The sequence below is a fragment of the Galleria mellonella genome, unplaced genomic scaffold (assembly GCF_026898425.1).
Source record: "Galleria mellonella isolate WM207_F2 unplaced genomic scaffold, CSIRO_AGI_GalMel_v1 utg139, whole genome shotgun sequence".
Lineage (NCBI taxonomy): Eukaryota > Metazoa > Arthropoda > Insecta > Lepidoptera > Pyralidae > Galleria > Galleria mellonella.
Window position 1 is genome coordinate 214,638 of NW_026441995.1, and position 20,972 is coordinate 235,609.

The following is a 20,972-nucleotide window of genomic DNA, read 5'->3' on the forward strand; positions in this document are numbered from 1 at the left end:
CACCGGTCACTTTAGGTACAAATCACTGGCGACTACACTCTTCCAAACAAACTTCACTAACATATCTGCTCTGTTGAATTTATAACAATATAGGGCCGTTTCGAGGACGCAGCGAGAAGACGGTCACTGATAGTAACATTCGAGAAAATGCTCGAGCGGTCTAAACGCTACGAGTACCTGTATATGGCCAGGTTGCCAGAGTGGGAAGCGACGGCCAGTAGCGCCTGGTGGTGCGCGTTGAGGTACGCGAGCGAGGTGATGCGGCCCCACGCCTGCCGCCACGAGCCCACGCACAGCTTGGCCGCCGTGCCCCAGTCCCAGATTCTGCAACAATATTTCTACGTTTCATACCCGATCCGCCTCCGAAACTCGTCGACAACACTGCACAGATAGCAAAATAATTACCCGAAATTGTCCTTGGAGGCGACGGCGGCGTGCTGGTCGTAGGGGTGGAACAGGACGACGGCCGGCGGCAATGGGAAACGCCAGTGGAACGTCTGCGTCTCGAGTCGGCCCACGCGCGCCGTACGGAGTCCTGCGGACAAGTTGTGCGCGGAATATCAAACTAGAGAAGTAGTTCGATCGGAGGAAGTAAGTACAAGCAGCCAGTGGCGGCGGTGGTTACCCTCCGCGTCGCGGCGCAGGTTGCGGTTGCGCGCGTAGCGCCACACGCGCTCGTGGTGCGCGCGGCTCTCGCAGTCGTCGCCGCCCGCCGCCGCCGCCCCCGCTGCCCCCGCTGCCCCCGCCGCCGCCGCCCCTGCCGCCGCCCCCGCGCCCTGCGGCCGCGCCAGCTGCGCCGACGCCCACTCCACGTACGAAGTTTGAACTATCGGTTTCTTCGGTGGTTGACCTGCGAGATTACAAAACGTTGCAAATACTTGTCGCAAGTTACGAGTATGTTTAGATTCGTCCAAGATATTTGGATAAAGGAGACCGCACTCCTCATTCGAGTTGGCTAAAAAATATTACCACGTTTGAAGCGTACAGATATATATATGCACTCACTAGAATTAGATGAGGTAGAATCCCGTTCCCTGTTGGAATCTCGGTCCCGGTTGCGATTCGCGACCGAGTCCTCGGATATGGTGTGAGGCAGGCCAGCCCGACCGCGCCGCGAGCCTGCAGAACGATTAACATGTTGACTGTTGCATCGAGAGTAACGAGGTGGCGAGCGGTGGTGACGGTGTGGGTACGTACCGGCGGCGGGCAGCGTGCGCGTGTGGTCGGCGTGGTGCGCGAGCGGCGAGGGCCGCGTGTTGGGCGACGGCGGCAGCGACGACGCGCCGCCGCTGCCGCCGCTCACCCGCGGCGTCGGCACGCAGCCGCCCTCCAGCTCGCGCTCCACCTGCACACGGGGAACGGAACATTTTCATTACACGGGGAAATAGGAGGGGAGGAGAGATTGTTAAAAACAGAGACTAGCAGCCCCATTGTTACCAATGAAGGTTAACACAATCTTCCGAAAAAGATCGTACCTAATTCTTGATGAATGTGTTGCAATGACTCAACTAACTTATTTTCATTCTCACCCATCATTTCTCATTAAGGACCATGTATGTAGGAAGTAAACAAATATATTACCTGATTAGATATATAGTTAATGATGTCAGTAGCCATCTGTGAGATCTGCGGATGAGGCTCGCGCGACATTGCGACCAACGTGTTCCACAGCTTCATGTACACCGAGCCGAAACCTAATAATATTTTATGTAAATAAGTAAATAATATTATAATTGTACACATTTATGATACTATATTGTATATTAAAAAACAAAAACCGTTTATAGTATATCTCAGGCCCTCACCGACATCGCTAGCGAGTCCGTGAGATAGAATGAGATAGCAACGTCGGATGTCTCATTCTAACTCACGGACTCCCTAGCGATGTCGATTCCATCGACGAATTCGCTTGCCACTTATCTAGAGAGCCCTATCATTCATATAAAATTTGTTCTCTGAAAAATAAAATTTTAGAGGACGCTCATTTTTATGAGCGCGTTGACAAAGAGCATAGTTATCTTGCCACCACACGTGTGTGAGCACGCTCGCACGCACGGACGCACGCACAGATACCCACACGCGCGGTATGTGTTGGTAAGAGTAGAGTGAGCATGTTGGCAAAGAGCACGACAAGGACTGCAGGGTACATACATACGCGATACGTACCGATGGAGGGCAGGGTGAGCGTGTTGGCGAGGAGCGCGGCGGAGGGGTGGCGCGGCGGCGGCTGCGGGCCGCGCGGCGCCGGCACCAGCGCGTCCTGCCCCACGTCCGGCCGCTGTTCGCCGTCCCTGCACACGGACACGCGCGCACGCATCGCAATATTATAATAAACAACTGGCTCGACAGACCATTGACATATTAGAACTTATATGTGAAATTTTTCTAACAGTTGATGTTTCATAATATTTTTAATCTTGGCTTTGCAACTTTTCTTTATAAGAATCTTCAGAGAAAAATGTTAGTCGAAAATAATAGAGAAGAAACTTAAGTTGACTTTTTATACAAAATTTAAAATATATATAATTTACCTTCGCCTCATTCTCTCCTGTATATAGACTGCGATAAAATGCTGCTCGAATATCAAAACCGGCCACTGTAGTGCTGAAAGGGAAAATATGTATTCGAATTGTGGCTATATATGGATATAAATATTAATACATACTTAAATTTATAACTTTATCGGTCACTCGATTAATAACATCAAAAATAGTAATCATACTTAAAATTAGTAATGACGATTTGTTTAAAAAATATCTCACGTTATGGGCAAATTACAATAATTGTTGGAATGTGTGTGTACTGGTAGGTAGGTCAGTAGACAGGAGTGCTCACCCGCGAGGATCTCGGCGCGTACGACGAGCGCGACGTCTTGCGGCGCGCGCGCGGCGAGCGCGATGGCCACCTGCTGGTCGAGCGCGTTGGCGTGCTCCGTGCGCGCGCCCGCGCCGCCCGCCGCCACGAACGTGCCCAGCGCGAACGCACCCGCAGCACGCACCTACACCCACACCCGCGTTACCATCGGTGCCGTGACCAGGTTTAATAAAACTATCATTTATAACTAGGCTCTAGTAAATTGGCATCTTCATATCAGTCGGTAACTGCTAAACATAAACGATCCCCTTAGGGGAGTTTTACCAGTAGTTGTCATGGTCGGCAAGAGGATTGGAGATGTTTTGAGAAGGACGCTGCTGCTTATCCCTCGACTATTAAATTTCCTTAGTCGTCTCTTATGACAAAGGGAAAGGAAGGAGAAGCCCATTCTATGCCGGAACCACACGGCTACAATTATAAAACCATGATTTTCGGTCCAGTAATGATATTCTATAGTCAAACTCGAATTTCGATAGCAGATCCGTGAGTGATACATACGTTTATATTTTGAGAAAAAGCAAAATCGATGACAGTACTATTTCGTTAAGATTGCAGCGTAGTGAATTGTGGTAAGAATACCAACATTAAATTGCATTAAATAACTGAAAATTAGATAAAACATGAAACTAAACATAAAAATGTTGCAAATCTTTACAGAATAGCTTCAAGAATAGCAAAGTAATCGTAATTCGAGTTACTTTTTTTTTATACAACTTAAAATAGCAAACAAACCGACGGCCCACCTGATCGAAAGTGGTAACCGTCGCCCACAGACATGAGCAGTACCATAGACATAACAGAGAATACTGCCTCACCTATGATACCCCCCATGTGATGCCATTCCTGACGACTCGGGAGTTATTTTTCTGTACTCTGTAAATTCACGCCATATCCCATCCTTCAAACCGAAACACAGCCATGCAAACACAACTGCTTTACGGTTGAAAAAAGAACTAATATGTACAATGTAGTAGATACATGTAAGGAGTAGTAGGTACCTCCGGATGGTCGTGGTGCAGGAGCGGATAGAGCTTCTCATGCGCGAGGTCCCGGACGCCAGCCCAGCGCGCGGCGTCGTAACCGCGCCACAGCCGGCCCACGCCGATGCACAGCCACTGCTGCAGCAGCGCCGTGCCCTCCGCACCGTCGTCGTCACTGCTGCCGCCACCGCTGCCGCTGCCACATAGCTGCAGCTGCTCCAGGCAGATCGAGATCATGGAGCCCTGCATCATACAGTAACTACATTATAAACTCATTATATTTAAATAATAATCTCTCAGATTTCCCATTTGCCATGACGAATATTTTTTATAGTACACAAAATGGACAAAACGGTTCTTAAACTGATCATCTGATAGACAGAATCTTCAAGAATAAAAAAAACTACATTCAATGCATCATCACGTATCCATTATCCACTGTTGAACATGAGTTTCACTCGTATTTCATATGCATAGTACACTAGCTTTTACCCGCGACTTCGTCCACGTGACCGTGGCATGTTCTTTATCCCATATAGTACGTGTATTCATAGCAATTGGTTAAGGCGCTAATAGGTAACAAAAACAAATGAACTCTTTCATTTATAATATTAGTATTCTTAACATTTTTTTATTCGTAATTAATTTTATTATGTTGATTTTTATACTGACATACCTGCAACGCCGCTTCTTGGCCAGCGGAATAATTATCCACAATGCCAGCCAAAACATATGCAGCTAGCGTCCTGTGTTCGCACTGCATACAAAAAAAAAATGTTTAAAAAATTACATATTTTAAAACACATTATTAATGTTAAGAATACTTACATCGACTGTAGGGTCTTGTAGTACAGACAGAAAATACTTGTGACCTTTCGCGTTCACCAAGTCCACCTGACAACTCTGTAATAAAAAATAAAATATTACTGAAACATGTTACAAATGCTTCTATATAATTTTTTTTATGTGACTTAGAATGGTAAACAAGTTGATGGCCCACCTGATGGGAATGTAGTAACCATCGCCTATAGACATGAGCAGTATCATGGACATAACAAAGGATACTGGTTCGCCCATGATAACCCCATGTTATTCCTCTGTACCCTGTAAATTCACTGCTATATCCCACCCTTCAAACCGAACCGCCATGCAAACACAACTGCTTCACAATTGAAATTTAATTATAGGTTTTCAATACAATTATTATGATATGATTTAGTTAAGCAATGAGTATTTTTTATACAACATGTATTTAATACTCTAAAATAGATTATAATCTTACATATTTATTATAGTAATGTACGCCATGTTTACAAAAAGACTACAATTGGAGACGTGCGACACAGCACGGCAGGCGAAGGAAGCGAGCGTACCGGATCGACAGCGATGATCTTGGCCCATATGTAGACCATGGAGGCGCGCAGGTCGTGCGCGGAGGCCTGCAGCAGCTTGAGCATGTAGGGGAAGATGCCAACGTGTAGCACGGCGCGGACCGCCCACGCGCCCAGCGCCAGGAAGCGGCACAGCAGCTGCAGCGCGCGCACGCGGTGCAGCGTCGACAGCAGCACCTGCAGCACCATCGGCAGCTGCTCCGGCGGCAGCCGCCACACCGACCCTGCGCGCGTGCACAAACAAATGCTTCAAATCACATTTATTAGAGAAATTAGTTTGCAGTGAACTCATTGCACCTGGCAGGCGCCATCATAGATAGGAACCCTGAATTAGACAACTAGCGATCGTAGACTTCTCGAATAGTGAGAGCAACAGTACAGTAGAACAGCACTTACATTTCCCGAGATCGAGCCAGACTTGAAAGGCGGTGAGCTGGTCGCGAAAGAAGGGCGAGTGCGCGTAGTGCAGCTGGTGCGGGTGCTGGGGGTGCTGGGGGTGCTGCGGGTGCAGCGTGTCGGGCGCGGGGTCGGCCAGCAGCGCGGGCAGCTGCGCCAGCGCCAGCTCCAGCGTCTGCTCCCACGCCGCCCACAGCGGGTGCCGCGCCAGCGACGGCAGCGCCGGCGACGACACCGGCGTGCAGTTGTACGACCTGTGCATGGAGCACGGACCTCCTTAAGCTAATACTCACGCTCACTGGCCTACCGACATACGATACATGAGGCACAACGGTACTGTAAAGTCAGTCAGTCGAGTATACTTAAATAACAACTGCTCAGACGAGGGGCATCAGAACCATCGTCCATGTACACCTTGAGTAAGTTGGAGTTTAGTGATCATGTACCAATCATGTTATACAGAAATAACTTTATCTCAATTACAAAAATGAATATTGCACCATAAATTAAGATATGACACCAGTAAATTTTATCCTAAAAATCCGTTACTCAGCATTGTGTGTTACTACATACGGAATATAAATTTACATATGGCAACATTGTTAGTATACTTTTTAAATTTAGCTTCGCTCGTTGCGTCAACCTGGCTCTGCGTTATCATAATTTAATTTTCATATTGTACTGCTCATGTGTATAGGCGACGGTTACCACTTTCCATCAGGTGGGCCGTCAGCTTGTTAGCCATTCTAAGTTGTATAAAAAAATTGTTGCACTATGGATTGAGACATATGTGTCAAGAAATATTCTTATGTATCTCGTCGATTCGTTCAGTTCCTCACACTGTGAGTGGGCCAGTAACACCTTTAGTACAATAGTAAGCAAGTTACATTACAATGTTTTGATAAATTACTTTAAAAAATAAACTTAAAAAAGTCTTATTGGAGAAACAAATTCAAAACAGTTGAGAAACTGACGCTTCACGTTCTTTTTTTATTTTTTAAACGGTTTTATTTAGCTCGACCTGTACGGTATTTATTTATTTGGGTCAAAATTAGAAATTGGAATTTAAGCACCTTCCCGTTGTCAGATTGATCTGAAATTTGGTACACACATTTAATTTAGATGACAATACAATATAATAAAATCAATAACATTATAAATCTAAGATGGCCGCCGATACAAAATGGCGGATTACATATTTTTCCTTAACCCCCGCAATATGGGTATCAAATGAAAGGGCTACACTAGTAAAACACGATGATTATGTCAAAATTTAAAATTCAAGATGGACGCCGTTCCAATATGGCGGACTAGGTACATATTTTTCCACAACCACCACAATATGGGTATCAAATAATAGGACTACACTGAGACACCCAGACACTAGACACTCGGACACTAGACACTCAGACGCTAGACCCTCAGACACTAGACACTCAGACACTCAGACCCTAGACACACAGACACTAGACACTCGGATACAAGACACTCAGACACTAGACACTAGACACTCGTCACTAGACACTCGACACTCAGACACTAAACACTAGACACTAGACACTCAGACACTCGACACTCAGACACTAGACACTCGACACTCAGACACTGGACACTCGGATATAAGACACTCAGACACTAGACTCTCAGACACTTGACACTCAGACACCCAGACACTAGACACTCTGACACTCGACACTCAGACACTAAACACCAGACACTAGACACTCAGACACTCGACACTCGACGTCACTCGACACTCGACACACGACACTCGACACTCGACACTCGACACTCGACGCCCGACACTCGACACTCGACACTCGACACTAAACACTAGACACTCAGACACTCGACACTCAGACACTAGACACTCGACACTCGACACTCGACACTCAAATACTAAACACTAGACACTCCGACACTCGGATATAAGACACTCAGACACTAGACTCTCAGACACTTGACACTCAGACACCCAGACACTAGACACTCAGACACTAGACACTCGGACACTAGACACTCAGACACTCGACACTTGACACTCGACACTCGACACTCAGACACTCAGACACTCGACACTTAGACACAAGACACTCAGACACTCGACACTAGACACTCAGACACTCGACACTCGACACTCAGACACTAGACACTAGACACTCAGACACTCGACACTCGACACTCAAATACTAAACACTAGACACTAGACACTCCGACACTCGGATATAAGACACTCAGACACTAGACTCTCAGACACTTGACACTCAGACACCCAGACACTAGACACTCGAAACTCGACACTCGACACTTGACACTCGACACTCGACACTTAGACACTAGACACTCAGACACCCAGACACTAGACACTCAGACACTAGACCCTCGGATACAAGACACTCAGACACTAGACTCTCAGACACTTGACACTCAGACACCCAGACACTAGACACTCAGACACTAGACACTCGAAACTCGACACTCGACACTTGACACTCGACACTTAGATACAAGACACTCAGACACTCGACACTCAGACACTAGACACTAGACACTCGTCACTAGACACTCGACACTCGACACTTAGACACTAAACACTAGACACTCAGACACTCGACACTCAGACACTAGACACTCGACACTCAGATACTAAACACTAGACACTAGACACTCAGACATCCAGACACTAGACACTCAGACACTGGACACTCGGATACAAGACACTCAGACACTAGACTCTCAGACACTTGACACTCAGACACCCAGACACTAGACACTCTGACACTCGACACTCGACACTCAGACACTAGACACTCAGACACTCGACACTCGACGTTACTCGACACTCGACAATCGACACTCGACACTCGACACCCGACACTCGACACTCGACAATCAGACACTAAACACTAGACACTAGACACTCGACACTCGACACTCGACACTTGACACTCGACACTCGACACTTAGACACTAGACACTCAGACACCCAGACACTAGACACTCAGACACTAGACCCTCGGATACAAGACACTCAGACACTAGACTCTCAGACACTTGACACTCAGACACCCAGACACTAGACACTCTGACACTAGACACTCGATACTCGACACTCGACACTCGACACTCGACACTCAGACACTCAGACACTAGCCACTCAGACACTCAGACACTCAGACACTAGACACTCGACACTTGACACTCGACACTCGACAGTCGACACTCGACAGTCGACACTCGACACTCAGACACTAAACACTAGACACTAGACACTAGACACTCAGACACTCGACACTCGACACTCAAATACTAAACACTAGACACTAGACACTCCGACACTCGGATATAAGACACTCAGACACTAGACTCTCAGACACTTGACACTCAGACACCCAGACACTAGACACTCGAAACTCGACACTCGACACTTGACACTCGACAATCGACACTTAGACACTAGACACTCAGACACCCAGACACTAGACCCTCGGATACAAGACACTCAGACACTTGACACTCAGACACCCAGACACTAGACACTCAGACACTAGACACTCGAAACTCGACACTCGACACTTGACACTCGACACTCGACACTCGACACTTAGATACAAGACACTCAGACACTCGACACTCAGACACTAGACACTAGACACTCGTCACTAGACACTCGACACTCGACACTTAGACACTAAACACTAGACACTCAGACACTCGACACTCAGACACTAGACACTCGACACTCAGATACTAAACACTAGACACTAGACACTCAGACATCCAGACACTAGACACTCAGACACTGGACACTCGGATACAAGACACTCAGACACTAGACTCTCAGACACTTGACACTCAGACACCCAGACACTAGACACTCTGACACTCGACACTCGACACTCAGACACTAGACACTCAGACACTCGACACTCGACGTTACTCGACACTCGACAATCGACACTCGACACTCGACACCCGACACTCGACACTCGACAATCAGACACTAAACACTAGACACTCAGACACTAGACACTCGAAACTCGACACTCGACACTTGACACTCGACACTCGACTCTTAGACACTAGACACTCAGACACCCAGACACTAGACACTCAGACACTAGACCCTCGGATACAAGACACTCAGACACTAGACTCTCAGACACTTGACACTCAGACACCCAGACACTAGACACTCTGACACTAGACACTCGACACTCGATACTCGACACTCGACACTCGACACTCGACACTCAGACACTCAGACACTAGCCACTCAGACACTCGACACTAGACACTCAGACACTCAGACACTAGACACTCGACACTTGACACTCGACACTCGACAGTCGACACTCGACAGTCGACACTCGACACTCGACACTCAGACACTAAACACTAGACACTAGACACTAGACACTCAGACACTCGACACTCGATACTCGACACTCGACACTCAGATACTAAACACTAGACACTAGACACTCAGACACTGGACACTCGGATACAAGACACTCAGACACTAGACTCTCAGACACTTGACACTCAGACACCTTTTTGGCCTCAGTTCCGTCGAACCCAAATGTACGAAACAGATATATCATCAGTTTTAATTGACTTTGGCACAGACGGCATGCACGTTATTTACCCTAAAGCCATACAGTTTCCAGCAAAATTCAATTATGGTACGGCTGAAAAAAGGATGTTGCCCTTAGTTTTGTCATGAGCATTTACCGTCCATAAAATGCAGGGCAGCACCGTCGACCATGCAGTAGTATATTTGGGCTCAAAATGGTTTGAGGAAGGACAAGCATACGTGGCTCTAAGTCGAGTCAAGTCTCTGGAAGGGCTATGTATTGAGGAATTAGATTGTACTAAATTATCAGGTAAGAAACCATGTAATAATGATGCACTGAATGAATTAAATAAAATGAGGAATATTCGGTAAACAATTTCACTAAATACTAAAAACAAGAAAATAAAAATCGGTAAAAAAACTTTTAAGTTAAACGGTTTTATTTTATGTGCACTGAAAACTACAAAATAAATAAATAGTTACTTACCTATCAACCTACGTAGGTGATCTCGGTCATTAATATCTCTGATGGTAGTGGTTGTCATAACATGAACCATGTCAGCGGCCGAAAGGCAGTTCATGAGAGAACACTAACACCAGGGTTTGCTTGGTAGGTAAACTAAGCAGCCCGCACTATAACAAGTAGGTATTTTGACCTTCTAGTTCAGAAATATTTTAGTACTAGGCAGAATAGCTTTTAGGCATATTAGACTAAAATAAAAACGTGGGGCCCCTCTGAAATCATACCTATAGCAGAGCATATCTTATACTTTGGTAGATCATGAGCTCGGCGTTCGCTGGTGAAGCCGTAACGGCTGGTTATTGATGGTCAAAACCTCCAGTTACGATTATAGTAAGTCGATTCAGCGGACCCTGGACTCCGGAGCTACGAGGTTTCGGATGCGACCGGGATAAACCGCTAGGATGATGATGATGACGATTATAATAAGTCGATGCAATCCACACTTAGTATAGTAGAAAGTAATACAGAAATAGTTAATGGGCCCCACGTTTTTATTTTAGTCTAATATGCCTAAAAGCTATTCTGCCTAGTACTACCAGAGGGAGACTTTGTACAAAAGTCGATTGCTTGGGTACCTCTGTCCCATTCGTGTTTCAACCGTGAAGCAGTTGTGTTTGCATGGCTGTGTTTCGGTTTGAAGGGTGGGATATGGCGTGAATTTACTGGGTACAGAGGAATAACACCTGAGTCCTCAGGAATGGCAACGCATGGGGGGTATCATGGGCGAAACAGTATAGTCTGTTATGTCCATGGTACTGCTCATGTCTATAGGCGACGGTTACCACTTTCCATCAGGTGGGCCGTCAGCTTGTTTGCCATTCTAAGTTCTATAAAAAAAAAAAAAAAAAAACTAAAATATTTCTGAACTAGAAGGTCAAAATACCTACTTGTTATAGTGCGGGCTGCTTAGTTTACCTACCAAGCAAACCCTGGTGTTAGTGTTCTCTCATGAACTGCCTTTCGGCCGCTGACATGGTTCATGTTATGACAACCACTACCATCAGAGATATTAATGACCGAGATCACCTACGTAGGTTGATAGGTAAGTAACTATTTATTTATTTTGTAGTTTTCAGTGCACATAAAATAAAACCGTTTAACTTAAAAGTTTTTTTACCGATTTTTATTTATGATGCTGTCATTGTGAGGTGCGATAATTTATTCAGAGTTTATTCTTCTCGGTTTTGGTTGTAATTTTTTGTGTATTTGTTGTAATGTTTTATGTATTTATTGTAATGTTTTATGTATGTGTTGTAATGTATTATGTATTTGTTGGTAAGCGTGTTGAGTCTCCCATCCGAGAAATAGGTATTAGCGATCCGCACGCATGCTAAAGGTAAAGAAGTTAAGGGGCCGCCTGAAAATCAGCGCTATATAGGTACATCTCGCTGGAGCTGTACATATATAGCAATAGCTGAGGCGGCTCTTATTACCAGCAACATTAATTGTTTTTTTTTTCCTTTTTGTTGTTTTAATTTCTTAGTAAAGGTAATAAATGTCATCTATCTATCTATCTATCTATCTATCTAAATCGGTAATCTGATGTTGGATCTGACAGGAACTAGTGGGGCTGCATCATGTTCAGGATATCTTATCTATAACTAGTTTGTTATTGTTACACGCACCTCATGATCCTGTCGGCGAGCAGGAAGTTCCTGCAGAGGCTGGCGGTGAGCAGGTCGGCGCGGAATAACTGCTGGAACAGGTCCGCTGGCAGCGAGCTCCACGCGATCGTGTCCGTGATCGCCGTGAAGATCCAGTTCAGTTCGCCCAGCATCGTCCGCCGGTCCGTTACTTGGCCTGGTATCCTACCATTAGCACAAACAAATATTGCACATTAGCATTGGCCCGTGGCTTTTCTATCGTAAATCAAATATATAAAGTATTATTGTATTAAGTCATTATCTATCCTGTATTTTTCATTCTATATTTATTTTTCCCAGTGGGAGACTATATAAAAGTCGTTTGCTTGGGCACATTTGTCCCATTCGTATTTCAACCGTGAAGCAATTATGATTGCATGTTTTTTTTCGGTTTGAGGGGAGGGATATGTCAGTGAATTAACAGGGTACAGAGGAATAATATCTGAGTTCTCAGGAATAGTAACGCATAAGGGGTATCATGGGCGAAACAGTATACTCTGTTATGTCCATGGTACTGCTCATGTGTATAGGCGACGGTTATCACTCTCCATCAGGTGGGCCGTCAGCTTGTTTGCCATTCTAAGTTGCATAAAAGCGAAAAAAAAAAAAAATTTACAAAGAAGGCCGCAAGAACAGTATGTAACTGTAAATATATGTCGGCGACTGACTTGTCGATGAGGTCGAGCAGGTCGTGGTGCGCGAGGCTGGTGCGGGCGGCGCGGCTGCGCAGCACGAACCACTTCATGGCCATCTTGACGGGCGTGGTGAGGCAGGCGGTGAACAGGTCGGCGGGCAGCTCGGGGTTCATGGGCAGGCTCTGGCCCGCCGCGCACGCCGCCAGCTGGATGCAGTTGCGGTACGACACCGGCGCCGCCGCCACCACCACCACCACCACCACCACCGCCGCCGCCGCCACTAGTGCCGCCCGACGACTCGGACCCCTTCGAACTCAGCTGCGCCTGTACCACACATGGTGACCACTTTCACAAGTTTGCCACGGGAGCGGAGACATGACAGTGCTACATTGATCTACTCGTGCCCAGGCCCTTTGACAAGTGGCAAGCGAATTTATCGATGAAATCCACAACATTAGCGAGTCTACGAAGTGAAATGAGACATCTGACGTTGCTATCTCATTCTATCACACGGACTCGCCAGCCCATTCCATCGATGAATTAGCTTGCTGGTTGTCTAGAGGGCCAAGGCGGCTGTAACGTGGTCGCGCCTGTTCCGCGGGTTTACCCGCATGCATCAATATCTAAAGTATCCTATATGGTAAGTTTTTCATATAGCAAAGGTTACTTTTATGATAACCACGTAGCGTAGACGTTTAAGAACAAGGAATTACATTAAAGGAATGATAAAATAAAAACTGTAAATCATATGGTTGCCTCTTTTCTTCTTATGCAGATATAATTAGTAAAAAGAGGACGAAAGATACACAATCAGTTGCTTTTCTCTCAATTCATAGCGGGCTAGTGTATAGAAAACGTTTGATATGTCAATTATTTGTCCATTACAAATTTTACATTACTAGATTATATATTCGACACAGTTTATGTAAAAAGTAAAAAAGCAAGCAGGTTGTATCTGAATTTGGTTGGGTTATACGGCCATATAACATTTTCTATACACTATGAATTGACAAAAAAACACATAAGAAGGCAACCATATGACTTACAGTTTTTATTTTATCATTCCTTCTATATAATTCCTTGTTATTAGGTAGTCGTGAACGTAACGTAGATTAAGTAGTCTAAATCAATATTAGAAAGAGATAACATTCTATTTCTAGTTGTAATTGTTAAATTCAAAATATTGTAAAACTGTTCACTAGCGTACAATATGCACCTCGTACTCGCGCTCGTGCTGCTCCGCGAACTGCTTGAAGTTGTCGACGATGACGCCAGCGTTCGAGCAGTCGTACACGTAGAGCGACGGCGCGCCCATCCACGTCTGCAGGTCGTACATCGACAGCGGGATGTACTGCGTGTAGGCCTGAGAACGCAAACGTATTCTATCGAAACTGATTATAAATTAAAACACCTAGCTGATATTAGTATTTAGTTTTATTATGTCACGTGGCTATAGTCAGTGGGCGGAGTCGCATACATGTATGGTATCGCTCACCCTGTTGAAGACCCATATCTCGCCCTGCACCGTGGGCTTGGGCACGCCGTGTCCATTGTAATGGAAGAGGACGCGTTCATCTTTCGCGTTGCGGCGCAGCGAGCAGCACAGCTTCTTCACCTGGTGTCAAATGTTATCAATTTATATATATTAGAATGGCAAACAAGCTGACGGCCTACCTGATGGAAAGTGGTAACCGTCGCCTATACACATGAGCTGTACCATGGACATAACAGAGTATACTGTTTCGCCCATGATACCCCCATGCGTTGCCATTCCTGAGGACTCAGGTGTTATTCCTCTGTACCCAGTAAATTCACGCCATATCCCACCCTTCAAACTGAAACATAGCCATGCAAACACAACTGCTTCACGGTTGAAACACGAATAGGACAGAGGTACGCAAGCAATCGACTTTTGTACAAAGTCTCCCTCTGGTAAATATTCCCCCAAGCAATTTTTATAATATTTTCGTTAGCAAACGAGCAATTGTGTATTAGACTTTGAAATAGCAGACATAGTTAATTGTAAATGCGTACATTTAATTTAACCATAACAGTGTTAGTGGTATAATAATGAAGGCAAATTAGTTAATTAGGGGTGCGTCCTGGTCGCGACGCGGCCCATTGGACGGTGACCTTTGAATGTTCGCGCCGCTTGTAGCTATAACGCGATTTGCAGGTCGTCGGCGGCCACCGGCCCATTTTCATTATGTTAATAATAACAATAATATAAAAGACAAATTATTTATTAATATAATAAGGACAAGGGGAAAGGGATTGTTAGCAATAGAGTTTGACATATCCTATTGCTACCAATATACCAGGTCGACCTCCTCCCGGTTCTCCCTATAAACTATCATAGTTAATTCCTGATGAATTCATCATGATGGACTAACTGGCCTGTTTTTATTCTCATCTATCACCCTTCACTGGTGCTCCGCCAGCATATCCCGTTAGCGCAGGCGGGGTTACCATACCATTTTCACCAATAAAAAAAAACTCATTTATCCATAACATCTAATCCGGTGTTTCCCAACGTGGGGCCCACGGCCCACAGGGGGTAATTTGATAGCTGGGGGGGGGGGGGGGGGAATTAAAAAATGGACTCGAAGCAATTTTAACCTTCTCACTCCGGGCCATTTAAATGCAATACTACGCCGATGCCAAATTTAACAAAAAAGTAAATTAGCGCAGGTGGGGTTACCATTCCATTATCATCCATTAAAAAAAAAACACCCTAGTGCTAGCAATATACCAGATATGACAGATCGCGACCACGTAGTTCTCCTTAGAAACCACCGTGGTTAATTATTGTTGAATTAATTACGATGGGTCAACTATGCTTTCATCCTCACCTATCACCCCTCACTGCTGCCTCGCCAGTGTATACCGACAGCGCAGGCGGGGTTAATATTTCATTTACTGGTAAATGAAATATTAACCCCGCCAAACTGGTAATGGTCTAATAAATGGCCCCCGAAATGGTAATGGTCTACCCCATGAAACGAAAATCCGAATTTTCAGGCTCAATTTCGTGTTTTTGTTCGTACCAAAATCGACCCAGTAAATGGAGCTTAACATTTCGTACATCATAAATCCTATCGTAATAGTCCAGAGGAATGATATTTTAACATTTTTAATAATTTTAAACGGCATGTATTATGTAATTTTAACATCAAATTTCTGTTTCGTTCGTGCTCGAAATTTCGGAAAATATTTCATGGTAGGCCCACAGTAATAATTGATACAGCCACTTACATCATCACTGGTGGGGTCGAGCGACTGCTTGTAGCGCGCGCGGGGCTGCCACCGCTCGTACTGTGACTGCAGCGCGTGCCCGATGCTCTCCAGCGCCTTGCTCGGCGACAGCGAGTTCGGGTCTGGGCAAATACATCGCGGTTAGTCCATACCAGATGGAGACTGTACAAAGTTGCCTATATCCTCGCATCTTTATTTTGTCGCTAAGCAACATACTTGCATGCTGTGTTCTAGTATAAATATTAGGGGGAAAGGGATTGTTAGCAATGGAGTTTGACAGCCTCATTGCTAGCAACATGCCCTATTAGGTCGACCTCCACGTGGTTCCCCCTGGAAACCATCGTGAACAATTCATGTTGAATTCGTCACGATGGGCTAACTGACCCGCTTCATCCTTACCTATCATCCTTCACTGGTGCCCCGCCGGTGTATACCGATAGCGCGGGTGGGGTTACCATTCCATTGTCACCCATTAAAAAAAGTATAAATATTAGTATCATAATTCTGATACGATCTCAGGACATGACCGCTTACCACCAGGCGACTCATGTCATTTTAATGAACTTGGTATTATTTTGCGAAAGTCTAGTAAAAAGAAATAATAACTAGTTATTTATTACAATTTATTTTGTTTAATTCCGCTACCGTTTGTATTTTTTTTAATGGATAATGGAATGGCAACCTCGCCCTTGCTATGGGTATACACCGGCGGGGCACCAGTGAGGTATGACAGGTGAGAATGCAGGTCAGTTAGCCCATCCTGACAAATTCAACAACGAATCAATCACGATGGTTTCCAGGGGGAACCGCGTGGAGGTCGACCTAATAGGGTTTATTGCTAGCAATGAGGGTTGCTAATCCCCATTACTAACAATCCCTTCTCCCCCCTGATACCATTTGTATTCATACGACTGGCAACACTCGAAGATTGACTACTAATATAATTGTTAATATTCTCCTAAGTACACATTATGTATTAGCGAAGTTAAAACAGTTATTACATCCAAATACTATTATTATTAACACAAGTTCTAGAATATTTCACATAAGGTATCAATCTCCGACCTCTATTCAATCTACGCACATTTTTCACGACACGTATTTCACTTCTAAGCATATTATTGTCACCCTCGATGTGTATATTTTTTTACTCATAAGGTTGGCACATTCAGGTGAATCACTCACTATTATTAAATACATTTCGTGAGAGGGGAAAGGGATTGTTAGTAATGGAGACTGAGAATCCCATTGTTAGCAATATACCCAACCAGGTCGACCTCCTCGCGGTTCTCCCTGGAAACTATCATGGTTAATTCCTGATGAATTCATCATGATGGGCTAACTGGCCTGTTTTCATTCTCATCTATCACTCTTCACTGGTGCTCCGCCAGCGTATCCCGTTAGCGCAGGCGGGGTTTACCATTCCATGTTCACCCATAAAAAAAAATACATTTCGTGAAACATCACGAATATATTTTTTTAAAAGCTAACGAATGACTTATTCGTCAATTGATTTGTAAGTTTCTGTTATTTATTTGATTATCAACTATCGTGTTGTATTTTAGGAGTCAAAACAAGAGACGAAATCGTCGGTATAATAAGCGCTGGCCCTTTCATTGGTGTGAATGACAAGGATCATAAGGTCAAAGAGCAAACATTGACTCTAGTCAGAGAGATAGAATAAAAAAAAAAGAGTGATAACAGACGAATCCAAAGAATAGGCACTCTACATATTTTATTACTTGTTACTCGTTTCTTTTCCAATCTGCGCGCGTAGAATTTAGTAATTCAAAAGTAAACTATAAATAGATGTTAGACGATGACTAGTTATGCAAATCTGATTCACGAATGTATCCAAATATTAAGTCAGACGCAGGCGTGTGATTCACCGGGCGGGGAATCCGACGACCTAGTATTGCAATCAGGCTGGCTACTATAAAATGAAATACCGAATTATCGCGGTCAATTTCGTGTTTTTGTTCGTACCAAAATCGACCCAGTAAATGAAGCTTAACATTTCGTACATCATAAATCCTATCGTAATAGTCCAGAGGAATGATATTTTAACATTTTTAATAATTTTAAACGGCATGTATTATGTAATTTTAACATCAAATTTCTGTTTCGTTCGCGCCCGAAATTTCGGATAATATTTCATGGTAGGCCCTCAGGCTAGCTACTATAAAATGAAATTCCGAATTTTCGAATTCAATATCGTGTTTTTGTTCATACCGAAATCGATTCAGTAAATGTAGCTTAACATTTCGTTTGTCATAAATCCTACCATAAAACCTCCAAATGAAAGATATTTTAACATTTTTAATATTATTAAACGTATTTTGTAATTTTAACATCAAATTTATGTCCCGTTCGGCCTCGAAGTTTCGGAAAACATCTTATGGTAGGCCCTCTGATCCGAGCTGCGAAATACGTTATATGGCACGTTGTTATTAGTGGTACATCTTTCTTCTAGAATAGAATAATTTCTCAATAAATTTTATAACAAAAAACACTAATACTCTCGGAAACAATGTGAACCATTATAATTATTTATAAAAAAAAAAAAAACATAATAAATAATAGGTAAGATAGAAGGAAGAGGGAGATCAAGGCATAGTTACAGCAGGCAGATCAAGGAAGGAGTTGGTGTCGTGTCGTATCAAGAGGTGAAGAGACTCGCTGAAAATCGTAGTAAGCGGCAAGAGCTCCACCGACAAGAGCGCAGCTCTTAAATAGGATAGATAGATAAAAAAAAAAAAAAACATATGTACCTAAGTATTGCGTGGAAAAGCATATATGAAACAAATAGTACATTGTACGTACCTATCCAACACTCGAGCCGGGCACAGGGCTGTGTTTTCACCACATCTGGAGGGTCTACGCCGACGTTGAGGCATAGCACTAGTGCCACACAGTGTGTTTTGTACTGTAACAATAATTATATTTAAATAATTAATATGTCCAACAGCTGTACAGTTTTTACCCTTAGACATTCTACAGTTTTCTTTCAGCTTCCCAAAGGTTGACTGTAAGAGATCCCTTCATGAGATAAATCCGCCATTGTATATTAAATCTTTTAATGTGTCCAATATAAAAAGGTTGCCTGCAAGAGATCGCTCTTAGCGATAAGGCCGCCCATTGTTTTCTCATTGTGATCATTTCTTGTAATTATTTGTATCTATAATAAGTTTACTATTGTAATCTTTTGGAGGAAACAATAAAGAGTATCTATCTATCTGTAATAAATACAATTGTTTGTAGCGACGGATGATTGTTTGTTACTCTTTTACGCAAAAACTACTGAACAGAGTTGAATGAAATTTGGTACACATGTAGGTCCTATCTTAGCACATAGGACAATTTATATACTAACTTGCGTGGGTAAAGACGCGGAATACAGCTAGTAATTTTATAAAACATAATAAGGCTGCCTCGCAAGCCACGAAATTAGCTAAGTAAACTTGACTTTGAGCTGAACTAACTGAATTCACATTGAATACTATATATCACCTAAGGGAAAGCGAGGGATGGCCTATCCTATGCTGGGACCACACGGCGGAGGGTATATATAGTCTCAATTCATGAACACTGTATGTGCCTTTCAAAATTGACAAATATACCAAGTGACATAGGCAGAAACAAAGAATACAGACAAATTGAGAAAGTCCTATTTTTGGCAATTGATTAAAAAGGAGAGACTGTTGAAGTTAGATTATAATTTAAAAAAAATACCAAAAGGAATATACTGGCAGAATGAATGGCAGATATCAAGTTGCAACCTCTGAAATATAGATAATATATCTGAAATATAAATAATAAGTATTGATAATTTTATTTAATAAGTGGTTATGTAATCATTTTGGTACACAATATAAAAGCAAATAACTTGTAAATAAGTTTTTCTTATTTTTTAAATTTTATTTTCATTTTTATGTTTAAGTAATATGCAAATGATTAACAAAAATTTTATGAAACTGTGGACTTTATCTAGATAAAGGTAAAATACTTGTGGGAACTACAAATATAGGAAGTTCATTACAATTCTGTTATTTTAATATGTACGAAAACAATTTAGACCATTTAAATAGAACTCAGTAAAAATGTAAACAAACATATAATTGGCGCAACTATAAAACAGTATGGTGACACAAATAATACAAAAAAAAAAAAAGAAAATCAACTTGTTACTAATTTCAGTGCTCCAGTGATAGTTTTAACAAAACATAGTTGCTTCTTCATTGATTTCTTTTGTAACAAATTATATCAGTGTTTTTCAAAGTGTTAGTCCTGACCCCTTGGGGGGTCCCCGAGCCTCTACAAGGGGGTCGCGGAAGGTTATTATACTATAATAAAATTCTTACACATTCAAAACCCTGGAGGGTAGGGGTCGGAAGATATTTTTACATAATAAGGGGGTTGTGTCATGAAAAAATTGAAAAGCATTGGATTATATAATATGTTACTATGCACAGTAACCATTGCATATGTAGGAGTCTACTGGGTAGGTTTCATTGGCTATGGTTTTATTACAATTGTTTCTGAAAACTGTATAACAGTTACCATAAATTTGTTTACATTTTCCAACTGCCATTTGTGACTCTGTCCATGTAATTTGATGTGTTAATCAAGGCCAATACCAAATAGTTTTTAAATCCACTTGGTCATTTAAGCACAATAGAATAACAAACATTCAAACATC

The 20,972-nt window shown here is 43.3% G+C and overlaps 1 protein-coding gene across 1 annotated transcript in view; it reads right to left on the reverse strand.

Moving 5' to 3' along the window:
- LOC113522384 (regulatory-associated protein of mTOR) overlaps positions 1–20,972 on the reverse strand; it is a 34,630-nt gene that overhangs the window by 11,290 nt on the left and 2,368 nt on the right. Inside the window, 21 exon segments of the mRNA XM_052903346.1 lie at positions 178–324; positions 406–535; positions 626–850; positions 1,006–1,119; positions 1,198–1,345; positions 1,582–1,694; positions 2,167–2,291; positions 2,532–2,604; positions 2,836–2,998; positions 3,873–4,097; positions 4,531–4,611; positions 4,683–4,757; positions 5,228–5,469; positions 5,642–5,895; positions 12,366–12,548; positions 13,052–13,257; positions 13,259–13,342; positions 14,235–14,381; positions 14,514–14,633; positions 16,274–16,395; positions 19,097–19,199. Coding sequence (XP_052759306.1) covers positions 178–324; positions 406–535; positions 626–850; positions 1,006–1,119; positions 1,198–1,345; positions 1,582–1,694; positions 2,167–2,291; positions 2,532–2,604; positions 2,836–2,998; positions 3,873–4,097; positions 4,531–4,611; positions 4,683–4,757; positions 5,228–5,469; positions 5,642–5,895; positions 12,366–12,548; positions 13,052–13,257; positions 13,259–13,342; positions 14,235–14,381; positions 14,514–14,633; positions 16,274–16,395; positions 19,097–19,199 — 3,080 coding nt within the window.